The sequence below is a fragment of the Balaenoptera physalus genome (genome assembly GCF_965194825.1).
Source record: "Balaenoptera physalus genome assembly, chromosome: 4".
NCBI lineage: Eukaryota > Metazoa > Chordata > Mammalia > Artiodactyla > Balaenopteridae > Balaenoptera > Balaenoptera physalus.
In genome coordinates this window covers 6,818,678-6,840,046 of record NC_138891.1, presented here as the reverse complement: position 1 = coordinate 6,840,046, position 21,369 = coordinate 6,818,678, and the positions used below count along the sequence as shown (strand labels likewise).

General features: G+C 42.8%; 1 protein-coding gene and 1 pseudogene across 3 annotated transcripts in view; both read left to right on the top strand.

The window, feature by feature from the left end:
* Positions 1-21,369, top strand: part of KAT2B (lysine acetyltransferase 2B) — a 103,324-nt gene that overhangs the window by 18,568 nt on the left and 63,387 nt on the right. For both annotated transcript variants that reach the window (XM_082460747.1, XM_082460748.1), the window contains exon 2: positions 15,336-15,462. In XM_082460747.1, the coding sequence (XP_082316873.1) occupies positions 15,336-15,462 (127 nt within the window). The remainder of the gene's footprint in view (positions 1-15,335; positions 15,463-21,369) is intronic.
* LOC309660308 (small nuclear ribonucleoprotein E pseudogene) lies at positions 1,896-15,319 on the top strand (annotated as a pseudogene). The gene has a single exon. The product of its transcript is annotated as a small nuclear ribonucleoprotein E pseudogene (transcript).

The following is a 21,369-nucleotide window of genomic DNA, read 5'->3' as shown; positions in this document are numbered from 1 at the left end:
AGTTGCAGCAGGCAGTCTCCTTACTTGTGGCTCAAGGACTCCTTAGTTGCAGCAGGCGGGCTCCTTAGTTGCGGCATGAGAACTCTAGTTCCCTGACCAAGGATTGAACCCAGGTCCCCTGCATTGGGAGAACAGAGTCTTAACCACTGCGCCACCAGGGAAGTCCCCTTACCTGCTCTTTTGATTAAAGCCGTCCTCGTAGGTGTGAAGTTGTATCTCATTATGGTTTTGATTCTTGACCTTTGAACATTCTGCCTTTGTCCAGCCTGGAACAGAGAGGTAGTAAAACAGAGTGAGGACACCCTCCCTCCCTCCCCCTGACACACACACAACCACAGGACCAGTTATCTGCCTGAACACACTTAGTCCTTCTGCAGGGTAGACTGAATAAGCTCGGGCAAGTGTCTTAACATCTTAGAGCCTCAGCTTTCTCTTCTGAATAATGGGAATAATAAATCCCTTTCTCGAGACTTCTCTGGCAGTCCAGTGGTTAAGACTCCGAGCTTCCACTGCAGGGGGCGTGGGTTCGATCCCTGGTTGGGGAGCTAAGATCTCACCCGTGCCATGTGGCACGGCCAAAAAAAAAAAAAAAAAAAAATCGCTTTCTCACACAAGGTGAGGTACGAACAAGTATACAAGTGCCTTTTTTTTTCTGGTGCTTAATAAATGTTGGATTCACAGTTTTACTGCCTACATTTCCCATCTGTGTGATTTTGCTGTGGGACAGCCCTGTCCCTGATTTAACTTTTCCAGCAAATATGACTTTCCAGCATTTTAAGCATAACAGAGCCCCGCCAGCAGCTTGGCCACCTCTCTCCGGTTCCAATGGATGCAACCCAAATATCTTCACGCTCTTGTCTCTCATCGACGCGGCGTGAACTGGGAGTACCCTGCTCCCTTGTCTGCCTGTCCTCTGGGTCGTGAGCACTTGTTTATCCGGTTTTGCTTCCTTCTCTTCATCCGTCCTGGCTTCTTTGTACCCTGACAAAATCTGGTGCATTCGCTTGACCTCTCCCCCCTGGATCCTGTTGGGGCAAAAACCATGTTTATCCTAGGCCTGTTTATTCCTAGCAATGAGGTGGCCTTTCCTTTCTCGGTGCCGCCACGTCTGCAGAGACTTGCCCCCGGGTGGGGGCGGGGAGGGGAGGTGCGCTCCCCCTGGCAGCCTCCCCGCCTGTGCCTGGGTTGCTAGCTGCGGTGGTAATTGGCTTGGCAGTGCACGCCCTAAAAGGTTGTGCTGCAGCTGATACTTTGTTGAAGCTGCAAGGCCAACCCCCTTGGGAGTTCCCTGAAACAGCAGCTGTCTTGTCTTATTAAGGAGAGACATGGGAAAGGTGTTTTGAAGGGAGACGTCTTATCTCAAAGCACAGTGGCTGGGCCTGAGCATCTGGAAGGGAGATAGGAAGGCCAAGGCAGAGGGCAGGGTGGCAGCAGCTTGGGACGCTTGGCAGAAAATGCTTCGCTGGCAGTTGAGGATAATGGTTGAATGTTTTCCAAGGACATAATATGTCCCCTTCAGTAAATTGGGTAATAAGTCCCATACATATCAAAAATGTTGTGGGCTTCCCTGATGGCTCAGTGGTTGAGAGTCTGCCTGCCAATGCAGGGGACACGGGTTCGCGCCCTGGTCTGGGAAGATCCCACATGCTGCGGAGCAGCTGGGCCCGTGAGCCACAATTACTGAGCCTGCGCGTCTGGAGCCTGTGCTCTGCAACAAAAGAGGCCGCGATAGTGAGAGGCCCGTGCACCGCGATGAAGAGTGGCCCCCACTTGCCACAACTGGAGAAAGCCCTCGCACAGAAACGAAGACCCAACACAGCCAAAAATAAATAAATAAATAAATAAATAAATAAATAAACCCAAGGTTTTAAAAAAAAAAGCTTACACTTAAAAAAAGTCTAAGTTAAAAAAAAAAAATGTTGTGCACTTAGGTTCTGAGTGTCCCATGGTGCTTGTACACATGTTAGGAAGTATTTTTCATATCCTACCAACATGAAAAATTTAGAAACAAGTGAGCAAAATCGAGAGACTTCCAGATACCTCAATGGGGTATAACTTTCATCAGTTAGAACCACTTAAGAAATATGGGGACTATTCTATGCCTAAGCTGTTAGGGTCCATAGTGAAGACTTGGGTTTGAGGGAGGTGAATTCCCTTTAAACTCTAGTGCAGCAGTGTCACCAGAAGTAGAATGTGAGCCCACATCTGTAACTTGACATTTCCTAATAGCCACTTGTATTTTTTTTTTTTAATTTTCGTTGGGGTATAGTTGATTTACAATGTTGTTAGTTTCTGCTGTACAGCAAAGTGAATCAGTTATACATATAGATGTATCCACTCTTTTTTAGATTCTTTTCCCATATAGGTCATTACAGAGTATTGAGTAGAGTTTCCCTGTGCTATAAAGTAGGTCCTTATTAGTTATCTATTTTATGCCACTTACATTAACTTCCTCGGGCTGCCATAACAAATGATCACAAACAAATGGTCAGAAAGTTCCTTTAATTCAGTTCTGGAGGCCAGAGGTCTGAAATCAAGGTGTCAGCAGGGCCATGCTTCCTTTGAAGGGTCTGGAAAGAATCCTTCCTTGCCTTTTCTAGCATCTGGTGGTTCCTGGAAACGCTTGGCCTTTCTTGTTTTTGTTTTTGTTTTTCCCCGCGACTTTTGGGATCTTAGTTCCCCAACCAGGGATTGAACCCACACCCACGGTAGTGAAAGCGCGGACTCCTAACCGCTGGACCGCCAAGGAATTCCCCTTCCTTGGTTTTATAGTCGTGTCTCTCCAGTCTCCGCCTCCGTCTTCACATGGCATCTTCCCTGAGTGTCATTGACTCGGTTTCCAAATCTCCCTCTCTCTTTTCTCTTATAAAAATACCAGTTATTGGTTTTAGGGCCCAGTCTAAACCAGGATAATTTCATCTCAAGATCCTTAAGTAGGACTTCCCTGGCGGTGCAGTGGTTAAGAATTTGCCTGTCAATGCAGGGGACATGGGTTTAAGCCCTGGTCTGGGAAGATCCCACATGCTGCGGAGCAAACTAAGCCCGTGCATCAGAACTACTGAGCCTGCATGCTGCAACTACTAAAGCCCGCGTGCCTAGAGCCCGTCCTCCGCAACAAGAGAAGCCACCGCAATGAGAAGCCTGCGCACTGCAGCAAAGAGTAACCCCCGCTCGCCGCAACTAGAGAAAGCCCGCGCACAGCAACAGAAACCCAGCACAGCCAAAAATAAATTAAAAAAAAAAAAAAAAAAGATCCCGAAGTAATCCTATTTCCAAATAAGTTCCCTTTGTGAGGTTCCAGGTGGTCCTAAACTTTGGGGGGACACTATTCGACCCACCACACCACATTAAAAAAAATGAGAGAAAACAATTCCATTTCATTAATTTTAATGTTTTATCTAATATTCCAAAATATCATTATAACATGTAATCAGTATAACAGAATTCTTAACGAGATATTTTAACATTCTTTTTTCCCCCTTGGACGCTAAGTCTTTGAAATCCAGTGCATATCTTATAGTTACAATGCATCTCAACTTGGACTTTCTCTGAGGGCTGCGTAGCGGCTTGTGGCTGACTGCCATGTGCCGGCCAACACGCTGACAAAAGCTTTTATGCTTCTCAGTGTTTTGCCCTGTACTTTCGCCCTCTCTCCTCTCTCCTCGCCCTCCCTTTACCCTCCTCTTGGTTTAAGAAATAAAAACCTACTTTGTAAAAGCTACTGGGTCCCCAAGACTCAGTGGAGGAGGCCGAGTTAGCCAGTTTTGAAAGAAAAGTCCTTTATTCAGTTACCTTTTTAAGCTTCGGGGTTCATTGTTGTACAGCTTATTAAGCACTTCTATCACAAGTGGCTTAAATAAATGTGGTTAATATTTGGGATGTAACATTTTTTACTGAGTAGGCTATTGGGAGGAATCTCCCGGCCATGAGATTTGTGACCCACCCCTTTAGCAGCCCCTCCATGAACGTGGCATTATTCTGTCCTGTTAAGACAAGAAGAGGCACAAACTTTCCTTTCTGGGCTGATTGCTCTGAGTCTTTTGCAATCAGGAAGTTAAGATTAGTATCTCTAAAAATCTGTATTGTCTTCTCCAAGAGTTGCAAGCTTGTTACTTTTTGGCTTGAACCTCAGTGAGGGGAGGGGCTAGTTTATAAGCAGCCCCACAGGGAGAAGAGTTTTGGATCCTTGAATTCTTAAATGTGGTCTGTGATAAGGAGGCGGTTTCCACCCTCCCTCACACAACTGATGCATACTGAGCCTCTGTTATTGTTGTTGGAATCTCTCCGGAATTATGTTTTCCCTTCAGAGGAATCAATGTTAAAGAAAATTAGCAAGCAACCCATGAATATGAATACCACAGAGAAGAATATAGAGTACAGTGGGAATGTCCCTGCCCCTCCCCAACTTTTTCCCCATCCCCCATAAGTATGTATCTGTCTAGGTCCTCTGTATACCCACCCACATTCATATATATATATATACACACACACATTGTTTTGGCTGCGTCGCCTGCCTTGCGGGATCTTAGTTTCCCCACCAGGGATCGAACCTAGGCCCTTGGCAGTGGAAGTGCAGAGTCCTAACCACTGGACCACCATGGAATTCCCCACATTCGTATATATTTAAATTGCTTATTCATTTATTTTTAAAAAACATACATCAGATTATGGTATATATTGTTCTGTGGTTGGCCTTTTCTGCCATTTACCGGGACCTAGAGAGGTTCCACATCAGCACAAATATTTAGCCTTCTTCTTTTTTTTTTTTTTTAAACCATATTTAAAAAAATTGAAGTATAGTTAATTTACAGTGTTGTGTTAGTTTCAGGCATACAGCAAAGTGATTCAGTTTATATTGTACATACATACATATGTACTTTTTTTAATAAACTTATTTATTTTTGGCTGTGTTGGGTCTTCGTTGTGGTGTGCGGGCTTCTCATTGCGGTGGCTTCTCATTTCAGACCACGGGCTGTAGGAGTGGGCTCCAGTAGTGGTGGCTCATGGGCTCCGTACTTGTGGCTCACGGGCTTAGTTGCTGCACAGCATGTGGGATCTTCCTGGACCAGGGATCAAACCTGTGTCCCCTGCATGGGCAGGAGGATTCTTAACCACTGCGCCCCCAGGGAAGTCCCTATATTCTTTTTCAGATTCTTTTCCCTTATAGGTTATTACAAGATACTGAATATAGTTCCCTGTGCTGTACAGTAGGTCCTTGTTATTTATCTGTTTTATATATAGTAGTGTGTATATGTTAATCCCAAACTCCTAATTTATCCCCCACTCCCCGCTATCCCCTCTGGTAACCTTGTTTTCTATATCTGTGAGTCTATTTCTGTTTTGTAAATAAGTTCATTTGTATCATTATTTAGATTGCACATATAAGTGATACATGATATTTGTCTTTGTCAGAGTTACTTCACTTAGTATGATAATCTCTAGGTCCATTCATGTTGCTGCAAATGGCATTATTTCATTCTTTCTTATGCCTGAGTAATATTCCATTGTGTATGTAATATATATACATACACAATGGAATATTACTTTATATATATATATAAATATATATATGTATCTCACATCTTTATCCATTCATCTGTCGATGGACACTTAGGTTTCTTCCATGTCTTGAGTAAGCCTTATTTTTTTTTTTTTTTAATTTGGCCACACTACGTGGCATGTGGGATCTTAGTTCCCTGACCAGGGTTCGAACCTGCTGCTTCCGAATGCGGCCCCTGCATTGGAAGCGCAGAGTCTTAACCACTGGACCTCCAGGGAAGTCCCTAGCCTTATTTTTGATAAAGGTGGTACAATAGTTGGTAGTAACAAGCTACATAATTTAATAAATTCTTCTCTTGATCAAATTTTAGATGGCATATATATGATATATATAAGATGACATACATATATATTTTGCTTTAATAAACAGCATACAAATATCATTGAGCACATGTGAATATTTCTGTAGGTGCCCTTCCTCATTGTGCTGTCGGGCCAAAGGGCAGGAACATTCCAATTTGACTTCCAAAAGGCTGCACCAGTGTTTCCTCCCACACATGTGTACGAGGTGCATGTTTCCCCCGCAAGATGTCAACCTTTTATTTTTATTTTTTGGCAAACTAATTAGTGTGAGGAAATATATCACAGGGTTTTTATTTTTTATTTATTTATTTTTCTTGTTTTTGCTTTTTAAAAATTTCATCACAGGGCTTTTAATTTTTTACTTCTCCATTAATAGTTACTTTGACCACTTTGTACAGGTTTGTTATTAGCATTCATTTTTCTTGGAATCACTTGGATTTGCCATTTTGTTTCTATCAGACTGCCTTTTCAAATTGTTTTGTAGATGATTTATATATGCTCTGGATCTTAATACTTCGATTATGGGTTTTAAGTGTATACTCTCTCAACTGATCCTGATTTACAAAATTTATAGATTAAGGAGAATTGATATCTTTACACTGTTAAGTCTTCCTATCAAGAACAATGCATATTTCTTCATTTATTCATCTTTAGTAGACAGTTGTAGTTTTTTGAATATAGGTCTTACTCATCTTGAAGTTTTGTCCCTAAGTATTTGATGGCTCTTGCTATTAGGATCTTTTTTTTCCTATTACATATTCTGAGTGGCTATTGGTGATGGAAAAGCTTCGGAGTTTTATGTTGCTTTTATATCCAGCCAGTTTATTAATTTCTTTATTAGTTTTGATAATCTTTAAGAATTGCCTACCAATTTTCATAGTTTTTGTGTACTACTAGTACAGTGTTGAACTCTGGGCATATTCAGGGCTTTCTTGTTTTGGTGACTTTAATAGGAATGATTTTTTTTTTTGGCTGCGCCATGCGGCATGTGGGATCTTAATTCACTGACCAGGGATCGAACCTGTGCCCCCTGCATTGGAAGTGCGGAGTCTTAACCACTGGACCACCAGGGAAGTCCCAGTAGGAATGATTTTATGTCTATTTAGTACAATGTTTGCTTTCAAGTTAATATAATTTTCTTCTATACCAAATTTGCTGTTTTTTTAAAAATCAGAAATTAATGTTGAATGCTTTGAAAAGCTTTTTTGGGCATCAATCGTAATTATTTTCTCTTCCTTTAATTTGTTAATGTATCAATTGATTTGTTTCAAATGATCTGTCTTTGCATTCCTGTAATAAACTTTAGTTATTATGTACTAGTCAAGATGCATGTTGTTGGATTGTATAGTGTCAAATTTTTTAAAAATATTTATTTATTTATTTATTTTGGCTGTACCAGGTCTTAGTTGTGGCATGCAGGATCTTTGTTGCAGCATGCAGACTTCTTAGTTGCAGCATGAGGGCTTCTTCGTTGTGGCATGTAGGTTCTAGTTCCCCAACCAGGGATCGAACCCGGGCCCCCTGCATTGGGAGTGTGGAGTCTTACCCACTGGACCACCAGGGAAGTCCCCCTGTATTGTTGAATTTGATTTACAAGTATTTCATTTTTGTTTTTGTGAGGTTGGGCTGGTGACTTTTTCTGTTTTTTTGCTCTCTGTATTTTGATTTACTGTTGGGGTTATACTGAATTCATAGAATGATATGTGTTTTTTAATCTTTTTCTAATGCTTTGGCACAGTTTGCATTACCAATGACCTGGTTTCCTGCTGTCCAATATGGTAGCCACTAGCCACAAATGACAATTGAGTACCTGAAACATGGCTTGTTTGAGTTGAGATGTGCCATGTCAGATATCCCTTGGGTTTTGAAGACTTAGCATAAAAAACTATGTAAAATATCTTATTTATAATATTTTTATACCAATTCCATGTTAAAATGGTAACATTTTAGATGTTATGAAATAAATGTATTATTTAAATTAATCTCACCTACTTTTACTTTTTGAAATCTGGCTACTAGAAAATTTAAAATTTTGTCTGTGATTCACATAATATTTATGTTGGATGACCCTTGAGAGTTAACTAGAATGTTCCTATAAAACTATCTGGACCTGGGTCCTTTTTTAGGAGTAGATTTTTGACACCCTTTTCACTTCTTCTAGGATTGTTAGAAACTTTACTACTTATTAAATCAGGTTTGATAATTTATATTCTCTGAGGGAAGTCAGGAAGTCACCTGTTTTATCTAGTTTTTCAAATTTATTGGTATAAAGTTCTACAGAGTACTTATTTAAGCTATAAAATAAATCTGTAGTTTTATGTCTTTTCTCACTTTTTTCTTTCCCCCTTGACTAATCAAGAGTTAGTCAAGAGTTTGTTTAATTTAATGGTCTTTTCAAAAACCAACCGTTTATTATACTGGGTAGCTATATGCTTTTGTTCATTATTGAGTTCCTTAAATATTTTTTGCATTAATTTCTTTTGTCTATTTTCCTTGAGTTTTTAAAAATTTTCCTTGAGTTTGTTACTTTTTTTCTAGATTATTGAGCGGAATGATTAGTTCATTTATTTTTAATCTTTCTGTTTTTTCCTGTAAATGCATTTAAGGGTCTTTGTTTTCCTTTATGTGTTGCCTTAACCTTTTCCCATAGGTTTTGATATATTGTGTTCTTACTGAGTGATTGTGTATATGTAACCTTGCCATTTCTTTCTCTTCACATCCACTCTGTTATAAAAATGTCCACCAAGGTCACCCCATGAGCCTTTTGAGTGACTTCCCATTGTTCTCACGTGTGGTGGGAATGGAGCTGATTGACTCTGCAAGGGGCATCACTTTTTTTTTTTTTAATTTTTATTGGCGTATAGTTGATTTACAATGTTGTCTTAGTTTCTGCTGTACAGTAAAGTGAATCAGTTATACGTATACATATGCCCAGTCTTTTAAAATTTTCTTTACCCATATAGGTCATTACAGAGTATTGTGTAGAGTTCCTTGTGCTATACAGTAGGTCCTTATTAGTTATCTATTTTACATATAGTAGTGTGTATGTGTCAATCCCAATCTCCCAGTTTATCCCTCCCCCCCTTCCCCCTTGGTAACCATAAGTTTGTTTTCAACATCTGTGACTCTCTTTCTGTTTTGTAAGTAAGTTCATTTGTATCATTTCTTTTTAGATTCCACATATAAGCGATATCATATGATAGTTATCTTTCTCTGTCTGACTTACTTCACTTAGTATGATAGTCTCTAGGTCCATTCATGTTGCTGCAAATGGCATTATTTCATTCCTTTTTATGGCTGAGTAATATTCCATTGTGTGTGTGTGTGTGTGTGTGTGTGTGTGTGTGTGTGTGTGTGTGTGTATATATATATATATATATATATATATATATATATATATATATATATATATATACCACATTTCCTTTATCCATTCATCTATCGATGGACATTTAGGTTGCTTCCATGTCTTGGCTATTGTGAATAGTGCTGCTGTGAACATAGGGGTGCATATATCTTTTCAAATTAAGAGTTTTGTCTGGATAATGCCCAGGAGTGGGGTTGCTGGATCATATGTATGAGGGGCATAACTCTTCATTTGTAAGCTGTCCAATCTTCTGTTCAGTAAGAGCTGTGATTCTCTAGTGATTGGGGCCAGTATCCTGAAGCTACTTTCATTGGCTGCATCCTCTTCAGGTCCTTGCTTTAAAGTATTAACTGTTGTAGTTCATCATGACTTGCAGAGCTCTTGTTCCAGCTCATCCTTCACCTAACAGGGCACTCCTAGCATATTACCATCATCTTTATTACCACTTGTGTTCACTCTAGCGCCTACCCACATTCATTACTTAATGCCCCCACCAGTCTTGTGAGATAGGTATTTTGTACTCATTTTATAGCTTGGGAAGCTTAGGGAGGTTAAGGGGTTTACCCCGGGTTCATACAGTTAGTAAATGTTGGAGCTAAGATTTGAAACCACATTTATATCACTGTGAGGCCCACCCTTCTGACCACGGCTTTGATACTGTGTACGGTCACCTGCAGCCTTTCTACCAGCTTCAACCAAAGATGAAACATTTTGCTGACTGTGAGTTTGCCTCCCTTCCTTCCCCTATTGTTGCTGTGGGTTGGTCGAGGGCAGGGTGCTGAAGGGCTGTGGAGGAAGGGGACAGGTCCTTGCAGGAGGGCTCAGAAAGGACCCCTTCCCCAGTCTCCTGCCAGCCTCTTGTGATGGAGGATTGCCTCAACCTTCCCGGCTCCCTTTTCCTCTGCCCCTTTTCTCCATCCCTGCCCCCTTGGCTCCTCCAGAGTCTGAGGAAGCAGTATATCATGAAAGAACATCCTAGTCCTAGGGCTTTGCTGCAGGAACATCCAGTCTCATTCTCCCAGGTTATCTGGGAAAATTTCCAGGAATCTAGTTGCTAAGCAGAGCTTCAGGAGGAATAGGTATGCATTACCTATTCGATTCAATCCCAAAGTCTTATCTATTTTAGGCCAATGGTTCAACCTTTTGTTTGTAATTTAGGTTGAATTTTTAAGGTAAATATTATGACATAAAAAAAGCAAGAGCGGACTTCCCTGGTGGCGCAGTGGTTAAGAATCCGCCTGCCATTTTTTTTTTGAGGTAGTGTGCGGGATAGTGTGGTCTTTGTGAGCTTCCACCATGGTGTACCGGGGCCAGGGCCAGAAGGTGCAGAAGGTGATGGTGCAGCCCATCAATCTCATCTTCAGATACTTGCAAAATAGATCTCGGATTCAGGTGTGGCTTTACGAGCAAGTGAATATGTGGATAGAGGGCTGTATCATTGGTATTGATGAGTATATGAACCTTGTATTAGATGATGCAGAAGAGATTCATTCTAAAACAAAGTCAAGAAAACAACTGGGTCGGATCATGCTAACATTACTCTGCTCCAAAGTGTCTCCAACTAGAAATGATCAATGAAGTGAGAAGTTGTTGAGAAGGCAATACAGTTTTTTTAGGTGTCCTTTGTTAGAAGTGTAGTTCTAAAGCATTTATTCATATTGTTTTGCTCACCTTTATGTTATTACCAGATGACAATAAATGCTGTGGAATTGTTTTTATTAAAATATTTACATTGTTTCCTTCTAAAAAAAAAAAAAGAATCCGCCCGCCAATGCAGGGGACACGGGTTCGAGCCCTGGTCCGGGAAGATCCCACATGCCGTGGAGCAACTAAGCCCGTGAGCCACAACTACTGAGCCCATGTGCCACAACTGCTGAAGCCCGTGTGCCTAGAGCCCGTGCTCTGCAGAGATTTCTTGTGTCTCAGTATCCAGGCCTGTGAGTGTCGTGCAGTGGGCACTTAGGGTTTGAAGAATGGATAGATGGCTCAGGAAAGAAAGCAGGAAAGGCTCGTGTTTTATCTACTCTTTATTTATTTTATTTATTTATTTATTTTTGGCTGCATTGGGTCTTTGTTGCTGCACGCGGGCTTTCTCTAGTTGTGGTGCGTGGGCTTCTCATTGCGGTGGTTTCTCTTGTTGCGGAGCACAGGCTCTAGGTGCATGGGCTTCAGTAGTTGCGGCTCGCGGGCTCAGTAGTTTTGGCTCGCGGGCTCTAGAGCACAGGCTCAGCAGCTGTGGCGCACGGGCTTAGTTGCTCTGCGGCCTGTGAGATCTTCTTGGACCAGGGCTCGAAGCCACGTCCCCTGCGCTGGCAGGCGGATTCTTAACCACTGCGCCACAAGGGAAGTCCCTTATCTACTCTTTTCCTTCTCCTCCCTGTGCATTCTTCCCACCACCCTGCAGATGCAGAGAGAACCCACCCCATTAGCAGTGTCTTCTGAGCTAATCCAGTCCGCACACTGTGTGAACAGCAGTGGGGAGGTCCCATCAGACCCAAGCACATACCGAGGGGTTTCTTACCTGTGGACTCAGACCTTTTTGTCCAGCCTGTTTTGTCCAAGCTGATGGCTCTTCTCGTAGATGTGGAGTGTATGGGATTGATTCAGAGCACGCTGGCTTCTCAGCTTCCTGTAATGAGGAACTTCATGCTTAACTAGGTCACCGTCTCTCTGAGAATCTGGAGTGACAGATGCTGGCTCTGGTGGGTTTAATTCTGGTCTATACAGAGTTCCTGCCAGCTTTACTTCCTGCCCCGAGCCAGCCTGCCAAAGAAGGAGACTTAGGCTGTGTTTGCTAACCTGCCAAGATGCAAAATCCATCCTGTTTGTCAAAAGCTAAAGGGGTTGCTGAGGACAGACTCCCAAGTCACATGATTCCGCAGCGTTCTGAACTTTAGTCCTTATCCAACTGACCCCAAACCCTGACATAAATCCTCGGCCTTACTAAGTTAGGAAACCCTTGACTAGGCAACTCGGCACATTTATGACAATCCCGTGTTCCCTCGGTGGGTCTCGGTGAAGGTGTTGGCGTTCCTTTCTATCCAGATAGCACAGATTTATTAAGTTCTGGATTGTATTAGGAATTATGGTGTTTCTCCGTGTGATAGAATGCATCACTGGTCCTGGACTGAAAGTTAACAGAAGAAGGAAATAGGATGATTTGCTCGTGTAATTTAGGGACAGGAAAATCGATGGATTTTTTTTTTTTTTTGCCTTAGTGATTGCCATTAAAGAAAAAGAAAAAAGCAAGTGGGGATGGTTGACCCTCATGACTAAAGGAAAAAGTGAAAGAGAAAGAAATGAGTTTGGAGACACCCTGCCTCATGTCTTTGCGCTCCGTTCAGGTCCCTGCTTCAAGCCTGGAGGCTCCTGTTTGAGAGGAAGGGAGGAGATCAAGTAACCAGGCTGAAGTCTTTATCATCACCCGGGAGGCCTTATAGGATCCCCCGCCACGTCCACCTTACCTCGCCGTCTGCGGCTCTTTCCTTTACTTGCTGTGCTGTAGCCGTGCTGGCCTTTGTGTTGAGCAGACCAGGCATGCTCGCCTTTGCGCCGGCTGTTTCCTCTGCCCGGGATGCTCTCCCGCCAGGTCCCCAATGGTCAAGCCTTTGGTTGAATGCCGCCTTCTCTAAAAGGCCTGGTTAAAATTGCACATTCGATCTCACTGTTCCCCGAACCCCCCTGTATCCATCGCTCCATCTTTCTTTCCGAGCACCGTCACTCTCTGACATACTGTAAGATGTGCTTATTGGTGTTGACTGAGGACAGGCGGGATCTTTCTTCGTTCCCTTCCATACCCAGCAAAAGTACCCGGCCCATAGTAGGCCCTCAGCACGTACTGTGGTAGTGAGTGACTCGGTATGCATAATAGTCTTTGTCTGGCTTAGAATGTAGTTCTCCGAACTCAGGGTTTCTGGCTATCACTGTTTTCTCTTCTTAGGTTTGTCCTGCTCTCCTTAATTAACTTGTTTTGTCGTCACTTTTCTTTTTCCAACCAAAGGCCATTTCGGAAAGGGCAGCAGGATCAGACCAAGCGCTCAGAGAAGCCGGGGGCTGTGGGAGCCCCTTCAAGTAGCTCTCCCACGATTAGAAGAGGAGGGGTCCACATGGGGTGGGGGGTGGTCTCCTCCACCCCTCCAGAGACTGTCGGGCTGCTTTCCGGAGAGCAGGTTCTCATGAGTGTCCCCCTCAAGAACACGGCCTCGGAGACCTTTCCAAGTCTCTAAGGAGGCGGATGGCTCACGGCAGAGAATTTCAGGGCCCGGCTCAGCTTAGTAGCAGAGCAGTGGGGGTAACGGTAGGTCCTGCCTGGTGCCTGGCCAAACAGAGGAGGGTGACGGGGGCTACTCGCGGGGGGCTGCTCTGTTGGGGTTACTGGTGTAAGGCCCTTCCTCGGGCCCATCCTTCCCCATCCGCGCTGTGATGAAATGTGAGGCGCTGTCGGGTTGGGCTTGCCAGGTTCACGGGGCCCTCTGGAGAGGACTTACCATCCAAAGCAGATTTTTCTTCTTCCACCTTGACCCTTCCTGCCTTGCCAATTATTTATTCTTTCTTTTCTTACTCTCCTATACACGCCTATACTTCAGAAACTGTTCCTCTCTTGGAGAGTTTTCTGTGTGAGGTCAAGGCAGCAGCCATTCTGGAATTTTCTACAAATCAGACTCCTGTTAACTTCAGCCATCTGGTACACGAGGGGATGGAGGGTGGGGTGGGGGGCGGGATCCAAAGCAGGGAGGAGAGACGTCTGAGGGAACAAAAAGATCTAACAGGAAGCCCAAGCACAGAAATCTACTGCGATTTGTTTCAAGGCCAGTGCTGTCCAGTGGAAGTGTAATGTGAGCCACATGTGTAATTCTAAATGTTCTGGTGGCCACATTAAGAAAAGTAAAAAGAAGCAGGTCAAATGAATTTTAATATCTCTTATTTAACTCCATGTATCTAAAATATTGACATCTCAACATGTAATGAATATGAAAATTACTGAGACTTTTTTTCCCTCGCGCCCGTCTTCTAACTCTGTGTATTTTACGCCTCCAATGCATTTCAGCGTGCACAAGCCACATTTCACGTGCGCAATAGCCACACGTGGCTTGTGACTCCCGTATTGGACAGAGCACGTAGAAGGCCCAGAATGAATCTGCCTGTGTCTCATGTTGTTCTAACAATTCATATTTTTTGGTTTCCCAGCCACAGCAGATTTGAAGCAGTAAATAAGAGAGGGATGGAGTGGTGAAGGATACACCAGAAGTGGGCAGAATTCTAAGTGGCTTGAGTCATTCAGTGCAAGCCTTCCACATTGCCTTCCACAGCTTACGACCCCTGAATACCCAGCATGGTAGCTTGGTAGAGTAATTGGGAGTAATCGATATCTTTCCATCCTTGTCCTCTGCTTCACAACCCAAGTCATCACTGAAATGCTCAATCATGTTCGTTGTTCTCTAAGAAGGTGGGGAGGTGTGAAGTAAGTGGAAGAGGTTAAAGAAGATTTCTATCAAGCATTGCTAAAATGATAGTATTCTAGTACAGGAGGCCTGGGAAATACACAGAGGTAGAAATCCCAGACGACGTGGCGAGCCCTGTCCAATTCTACAGCTGGGACCCCCCAAAGGACCTGGAGGAGCCTGCACGTGTGACTTCAACTGCAGTGTCCCTCCTCATGTCCCCAAGATTGCTGACTTCTTCAGTCCCGCGGGGCAGAGTTGCAGCTGGAGCCCCAGCTGTGTTGCAGGGACCTCAGGAGTCTGGCTCATCCCTTTGGGAAGCTTCATGGATGGAATCCCTTGGAATTGACCCTCCATGGAGGCTCGCTTGGGGCGGTGTTACCCAAGTGGGTGGGACGGTCCTTTTTCTGAGGCAGTACTTGGATTCCAGCCAGCAGACAAGAAACCCAAACCAAAAACACAACAAAAAACCCAAAGGCCCAAGTCACACACCTTCTTTGCTTTCTTTCTGTATTCGTTTCTTGTGAATATAGAGAATACTATTAAGTCTGGAGCGGGGAGGGTAGCTGTCACGTGACTAGAGTGTATTATTCACGTGTAATACATTCAGTCCATTGCTGCCTGTTACATAACGTTGTTTCTCTATTCATTTTTTTTTTTTTTAGGCTGAGGAATCTTGTAAATGTAATGGCTGGAAAAACCCCAACCCTTCTCCCACTCCCCCCAGAGCCGACCTGCAACAAATAATTGTCAGTCTGACGGAATCCTGCCGGAGCTGTAGCCATGCCCTTGGTGAGTTCCTAAATCTTCAAGGAGACCAACGACGTCATTGTTGCCTGCAAGTTCTAACTTACTGAATTCGTGGGTTAAGCAGACTTGCACACCTCACCTCCAATATGAGGCAACAAAAGAGACTCTTCAGCTTCGTGAATCTGCTGGGGAGGCTTCACGTGGGAGACAAATCCTGCACTGTTTGCATGGATTTCTCATCTGTCTCTTCCCGGTTTTTCCTAAGAGCTGGTTGACTGGGACGGAGTTGGCGGGGGAGTGAGGGAGCAGGGGATTGCCAAATAAGATGAAACGTGGCAGCCAAGCTACTTAGATTAACACGTAACATGTCCTGATTCTGATTCTCATTTTTCTTCTTATTTTCTGATTCCCTGAACTTTCTGGGAATGCTTCATTTTATCTTCATATTCTTTAGTTTCCTGTGTCTGCTGGCTCTTTTCTTCCTTGGGGCTGTGCTCGGTAAATATTTACTTGTGTTTTCCCTTTCAACTTTCTTATCTGTCCCTGCAAGATAATCATTGTCAGCCTGGCCAGATAGACTCTGCCAGAATCAGTCAACAGGCCTGTGCTAATATGTTTTCTGTGTCCTGATCCTAGTTTTAGGATACAGGTTTTCTTTTGAAATTGCATTTTGTTTGAGTGGGTAAGAGTTACTGAGGAATTCGTTTTCCCGAGATATTAAAATTCCAGTTCCCAAGGGATCTGGGACTCTTGTACTTACTTTACTTACTTTTCTGCCTTCAGCTATCCGGTCTCCCAAAGAACGTCTCTGTGTCCAGTTTACTGTCCAGTGTTGCAAGGACGCAGCGCCAGACATTCTCACTAATGTACTTTGGCCTTTTCCATCTGACCCTTTATAAGGGGGTGGCTCCATTTGTTTATTTATTTTTTTATTTAAACTTTATTTATTTATTTTTGGCTGTGTCGGGTCTTAGTTGCGGCACGCAGGATCTTTCATTGTGGCACGCGGGCTTCTCTCTAGATGTGGCGCACGGGCTCCAGAGTGCCTGGGCTCTGTAGTTGCAGTGCTCTGGCTTAGTTGCCCCGTGGCATGTGGGATCTTAGTTCCCCGACCAGGGATTGAACCTGTGTCCCCTGCATTAGAAGGTGGATTCTCAACTGCTGGACCACCAGGGAAGTCTCTATTTATTTAGACTTTTTATTTTATATTGGAGTATAGTTGATTAACAATGTCATGTTAGTTTCAGGTGTACAGCAAAGTGATTCAGTTATACATATACATGTATCTATTCTTTTTCAAATTCTTTTCCCATTTAGGTTGCTACATAATATTGAGCAGAGTTCCCTGTGCTATACAGTAGATCCTTGCTGGTTATCCATTTTAAATATAACGTGGGTACATGTCAATCCCAAACTCCCTAACTATCCCTCTCCCACACCCTTCCCCTCTGATAACCGTAAGTTCATTCTCTACATCTGTGAGTCTGTTTCGGTTTTGTAAATAAGTTCATTTGTATCATTTTTTTAAGATTCTGCCTATAATCGATATCATATGATATTTGTCTTTGTCTGATTTACTTCACTCAGTATGACAATGTCTAGGTCCACCCATGTTGCTACAAATGGCATTATTTCATTCTTTTTTTATGGCTGAGTAATATTCCATTGTATACATGTGCCACATCTTCTTTATCTATTCATCTGTCAATGGACATTCAGGTTGTTTCCATGTCTTGGCTGTTGTGAATAGTGCTGCTGTGAACACTGGGGTACATGCATCCTTTTGGATCATGTTTTTGTCTGGATATATGCCCAGGAGTGGGATTGTAGGGTCATATGGTATGGGTGGCTCCTTTTAGCCATCATCTTTCCCTCAAGCTTCCTGCTGATATCAGATGGTGGAGCATCAGCCTTCGTTAGCCTGGAGTTAGGTCTAGTCTGAAGTGTTATTTTGTCCTCAGCTGGAGAGGATTTCAGTCCCTATAGAGCAAAAAAGTAGATACTAGCGTGATCTCCTCAGGAAGTTACTGCACTGGAGTGACCTTCTGAGAAAAGGAAATAGAGAACATCAGTCTCACAAGAGAAATAAAAGCATTGATAATCACATCTATGTGTTGATTTAACTGGTGTCTCAAATAATGTAAGTTCTGATTTTTGAAGCAACCAGTGCAAAGGACAGATGCCAGAAGTCACAGGAATATCTTTGCTTTTAACTCACCTTTTCTGCAAAATCGATCCCTGAGTGATGCCCTTTAGAATTGCCTCAGGAAATATGATGCAGTAGAGAACTCCTTAAACACTGGACTTGAACTGTATTTGGTATTGATTGGGAAATCCTATTATCCTACGCCAATTAACATTTAAAAACAGAGTCCTTTTTCTTTGTTAGCTGCACAGATTGTCTCCTTTCTGAGCAGGTCAACACACAGGAATGCCCAAAGGCAGAAACAGCCTTTCTCAAAGAAAAGCCAACTTTGTTCCCTTTTATATTTCTTAACAAGCTTTGAAAACAAGTACCCTTATTTGACAATACATAATCGAGAATGGAAAAAAAGGGTACATATCCTTTGACCTGACAAATCCATGCCAGAAAGTTAACCTAAATATAAATTAAGATGTGCCTTCAGATTAAAAGGACAGCTATTATAGCCATATTCATGATATTAAAAAAACTAGGAACAATCTAAATATCCCAATGGAGGAGATCCTTTGTTGAATTATGAAAATACATATTATGAAATTCAATATGGTTATTAACAAAAGATGTGTTTTGCAGCATGGAAAGATATTCTTAATGTATTATTAATGAAAAAAGCAGGTCAGAAAGCAGCTAAATTGGAGGACTGAATGACAAGATCCACCAGCGCAAGTTCAAATCCTTGCTCAACAGCCAGTAGCTGTGAGTTGCGGCATATTATGTAATCAGCCTGGCCCTCCAGTTTTTCAGTTCTGAAATGGAGTTAATACTAGTATTTACCTCATGGGAGCGTCGTGAGGATTAAGTGAATGAATGCCTATCAGAATTTTAGCACAATACCTGGAAGATAAATGTGTTCTTATTACTCTCATTAGGGTTCTTTACTAAAAACAACAGATGGGAACTCTGTCCAGTTTGAATGAGAAAACCGTGTTCATAAGAAGAGTACTGGTCGCTTCCACAAGCTGGAAACAGAGGGAAACCCGGTATCAGTCAGGTCCTGGGATCCCAGCTGCAGGAGTTCATGGGCCTTCTGTCCAGGACCCTGTATGATTCAGGTCCATTAACCTCTGTCCCTGGGAGTATTGGTTCAGGATTTAAATCCTCAGAGGAGGGGCTGATTGGTTAGTGTGGTATCTGTCACTCGCCAAGCCCTGAGTGTCACCCTGTGAGAACTACCCGGAAGGTGGTCATTCCCAAATGCAGGGCTGCTGACTTGAGAACAGCACCATGAAGATAATCTCATTTCTTTAGGTTAGATAATATTTTAATACATACGAACAGGAGGTGATCTGGAAGGATATGTGTTGCATTGCTGACAATGATTTTCTCAGGGTATTGGGGTTGTAGGCGTTTTAAAAATATTTTCCCCCTGTCGGTTCCTTTCTCCTCTCTATTTGGTTTGCTTTCTTAGAATTGGGATGTCTGCATATTTTCAAATGCTCTTGGAATTATTGCCCGAATGCCATAGATTATTTATTGGTCTTAGTGCCGGGGCTCAAGAAAACTTTTTCCTCTTCTAGAAGGAGGCTTATGCCTCCTCCCCACCCGCTTTTTTTTTAAAAGACCCTTTTTTTTTTGGGCGGGCCGCAAGGCTTGCGGGATCTTAGTTCCCTGACCAGAGATTCAACCCGGGCCCCCAGCAGTGGGAGCCTGGAGTCCTAACCCCTGGACTGCCAGGGAATTCCCTTTAAAAACTTTTTATTGTGGAAACTTCCACATATGCATCACGGTAGGAAGAATCATTTAATAAACAGCCTTGTCTCCATCAGCCAGCTTTAACAATGATTAGCATTTGACAATTTCCCTCCCCACTTTTTTTTTTTTGGCCAGGCATCTTTTCTTATTCCTGCACATGACTTCTTAAATATTACCAACAAAGTAGAGGTCGGGGTCTAGGGAATTCTGTCCAGTGTCATGCAAGCTTGAATTCTCAAAAACATTTCGATTTGTGTGCACTGTGTGATTTTCACAGTTACTATTCTGAGTATGATGAATTTAGATCCTACAGTATATGTAGTGTTCTTGGACTTGTCAAAACAAAACACTCAGGCGTATTGATTGAGATGGTGGTGTCTGGTCTGTTGATTTGCTGCTGGGTGTCCTTTGGCTCAGCCATACACGGTCTTTTGACAGTGAGCTCTGGTTTCATGCGGTCTCCTGATAGTGACTTGCATCCCAGGCGTCCTTGGCCTGCCTTAATTTGATACTCTTCTGTGTCTCCTGGGTGTCAAACGCAGGGCTACCGCAGGGCTGATGGGCTGATTAAATAGAAAGAACATTCCGTCAGGAGTTAGAAACTCACAGTTCTACGCCTGGCTTGGCAGTTTACCAGTCCCCTAACCGCTTTGCAGTTCAGTATCTTCATCCACAGAATGCAATTGTTAGTCTAGACCTACAGCTGTCTAATACTATAGCCACTTGCTACATTTGCCTAATGAGCCCTTGAACTGTAGCTGCTGTAGATTGAGATGAGCTCTACGTGTGAAACACAGGCCAGATTTTGAAAGCTTAGTATGAAAAAAAAAGTGAGATATCTCATTAATTTTGATTACATGTTGAAATGATAATATTTTGGGTTAATAAAATGTATTATTCAAATTAATTTCACCTGTTTCTTTTTTCAGTGTTGCTGCTGGAAAACTTAAAATTACATGTGTGGCTTGCATTATATTTCTATGGGATAGTGCTGGCCTAGAACATTCTACTCCATTCTCTGAAATTATTTGATATTTGGGATTGGTATAAGTACATTCAGTTTATAAAAATTTGGCGAAGGATACTAACAAAGTACTTCAGTTGGCCCAAACACGTCTCCTTACTTTAGTATTAATCAAAATTTCTTATTTTGGGACTGCTTGTTTAAATAGCAACCTCCTTTTATGACCAGGACAGTAGGAAACACCATTGTGATCAAAACGCAATTGGAATTTTTGTTGTCATTTTGGAGTCCATTGTTCTGAATTGTGCCTGAACATACTGATTATTAAATTTGACTATTGATCATTCTTTGCAGTTTTATGAAGGTGTCTGATTTTTTTTTCCTTTTTTTTTTAAATTTGATTTTTTAAAATTTTTGGGTGCATTGGATTTTCGTTGCTGCGTGCAGGCTTTCTCTAGTTGCAGCGAGCAGTGGCTACTCTTCGTTGCGGTGCGCAGGCTTCGCTTTGCAGTGGCTTCTCTTGTTGCGGAGCACGGGCTCTAGGCACACGGGTTTCAGTAGTTGCAGCACGTGGGCTCAGTAGTTGTGGCTCGCGGGCTCTAGAGCGCAGGCTCAGTAGTTGTGGCGCATGGGCTTAGCTGCTCCGTGGCATGTGGGATCTTCCCGGACCAGGGTTCAAACCAGTGTCTCCTGCATTGCCAGGCAGATTCTTAACCACTGCGCCACCAGGGAAGTCCCAGTTTCTGACTGTTATTTAATGTCATCAGTTTTTTTCTGATACACACACATATATTTAAACATCACAGAAGTGGAAATTGGTATATATTCCTATGGTTACCTCTGCTTACCTGCTTATTTACGGTAGAAACTTTCCAAGGAAAGTAAAGACCAGCATTAACAATTACACCAGAGCTTATTTCTTGAACAGTATGAAGTATCTTACCAGTATTTTTCTCATGAACTATTGATCCAACACCTCTTCTCTGGCTTTGCCGCATTTGCAAACCCCTTCACCACTTAGTCACACCTGGTCCCCATTTACACATGTCCCGGGCAGATGCCAAGTGACAGAAGTATGGGGCCTGGCCAG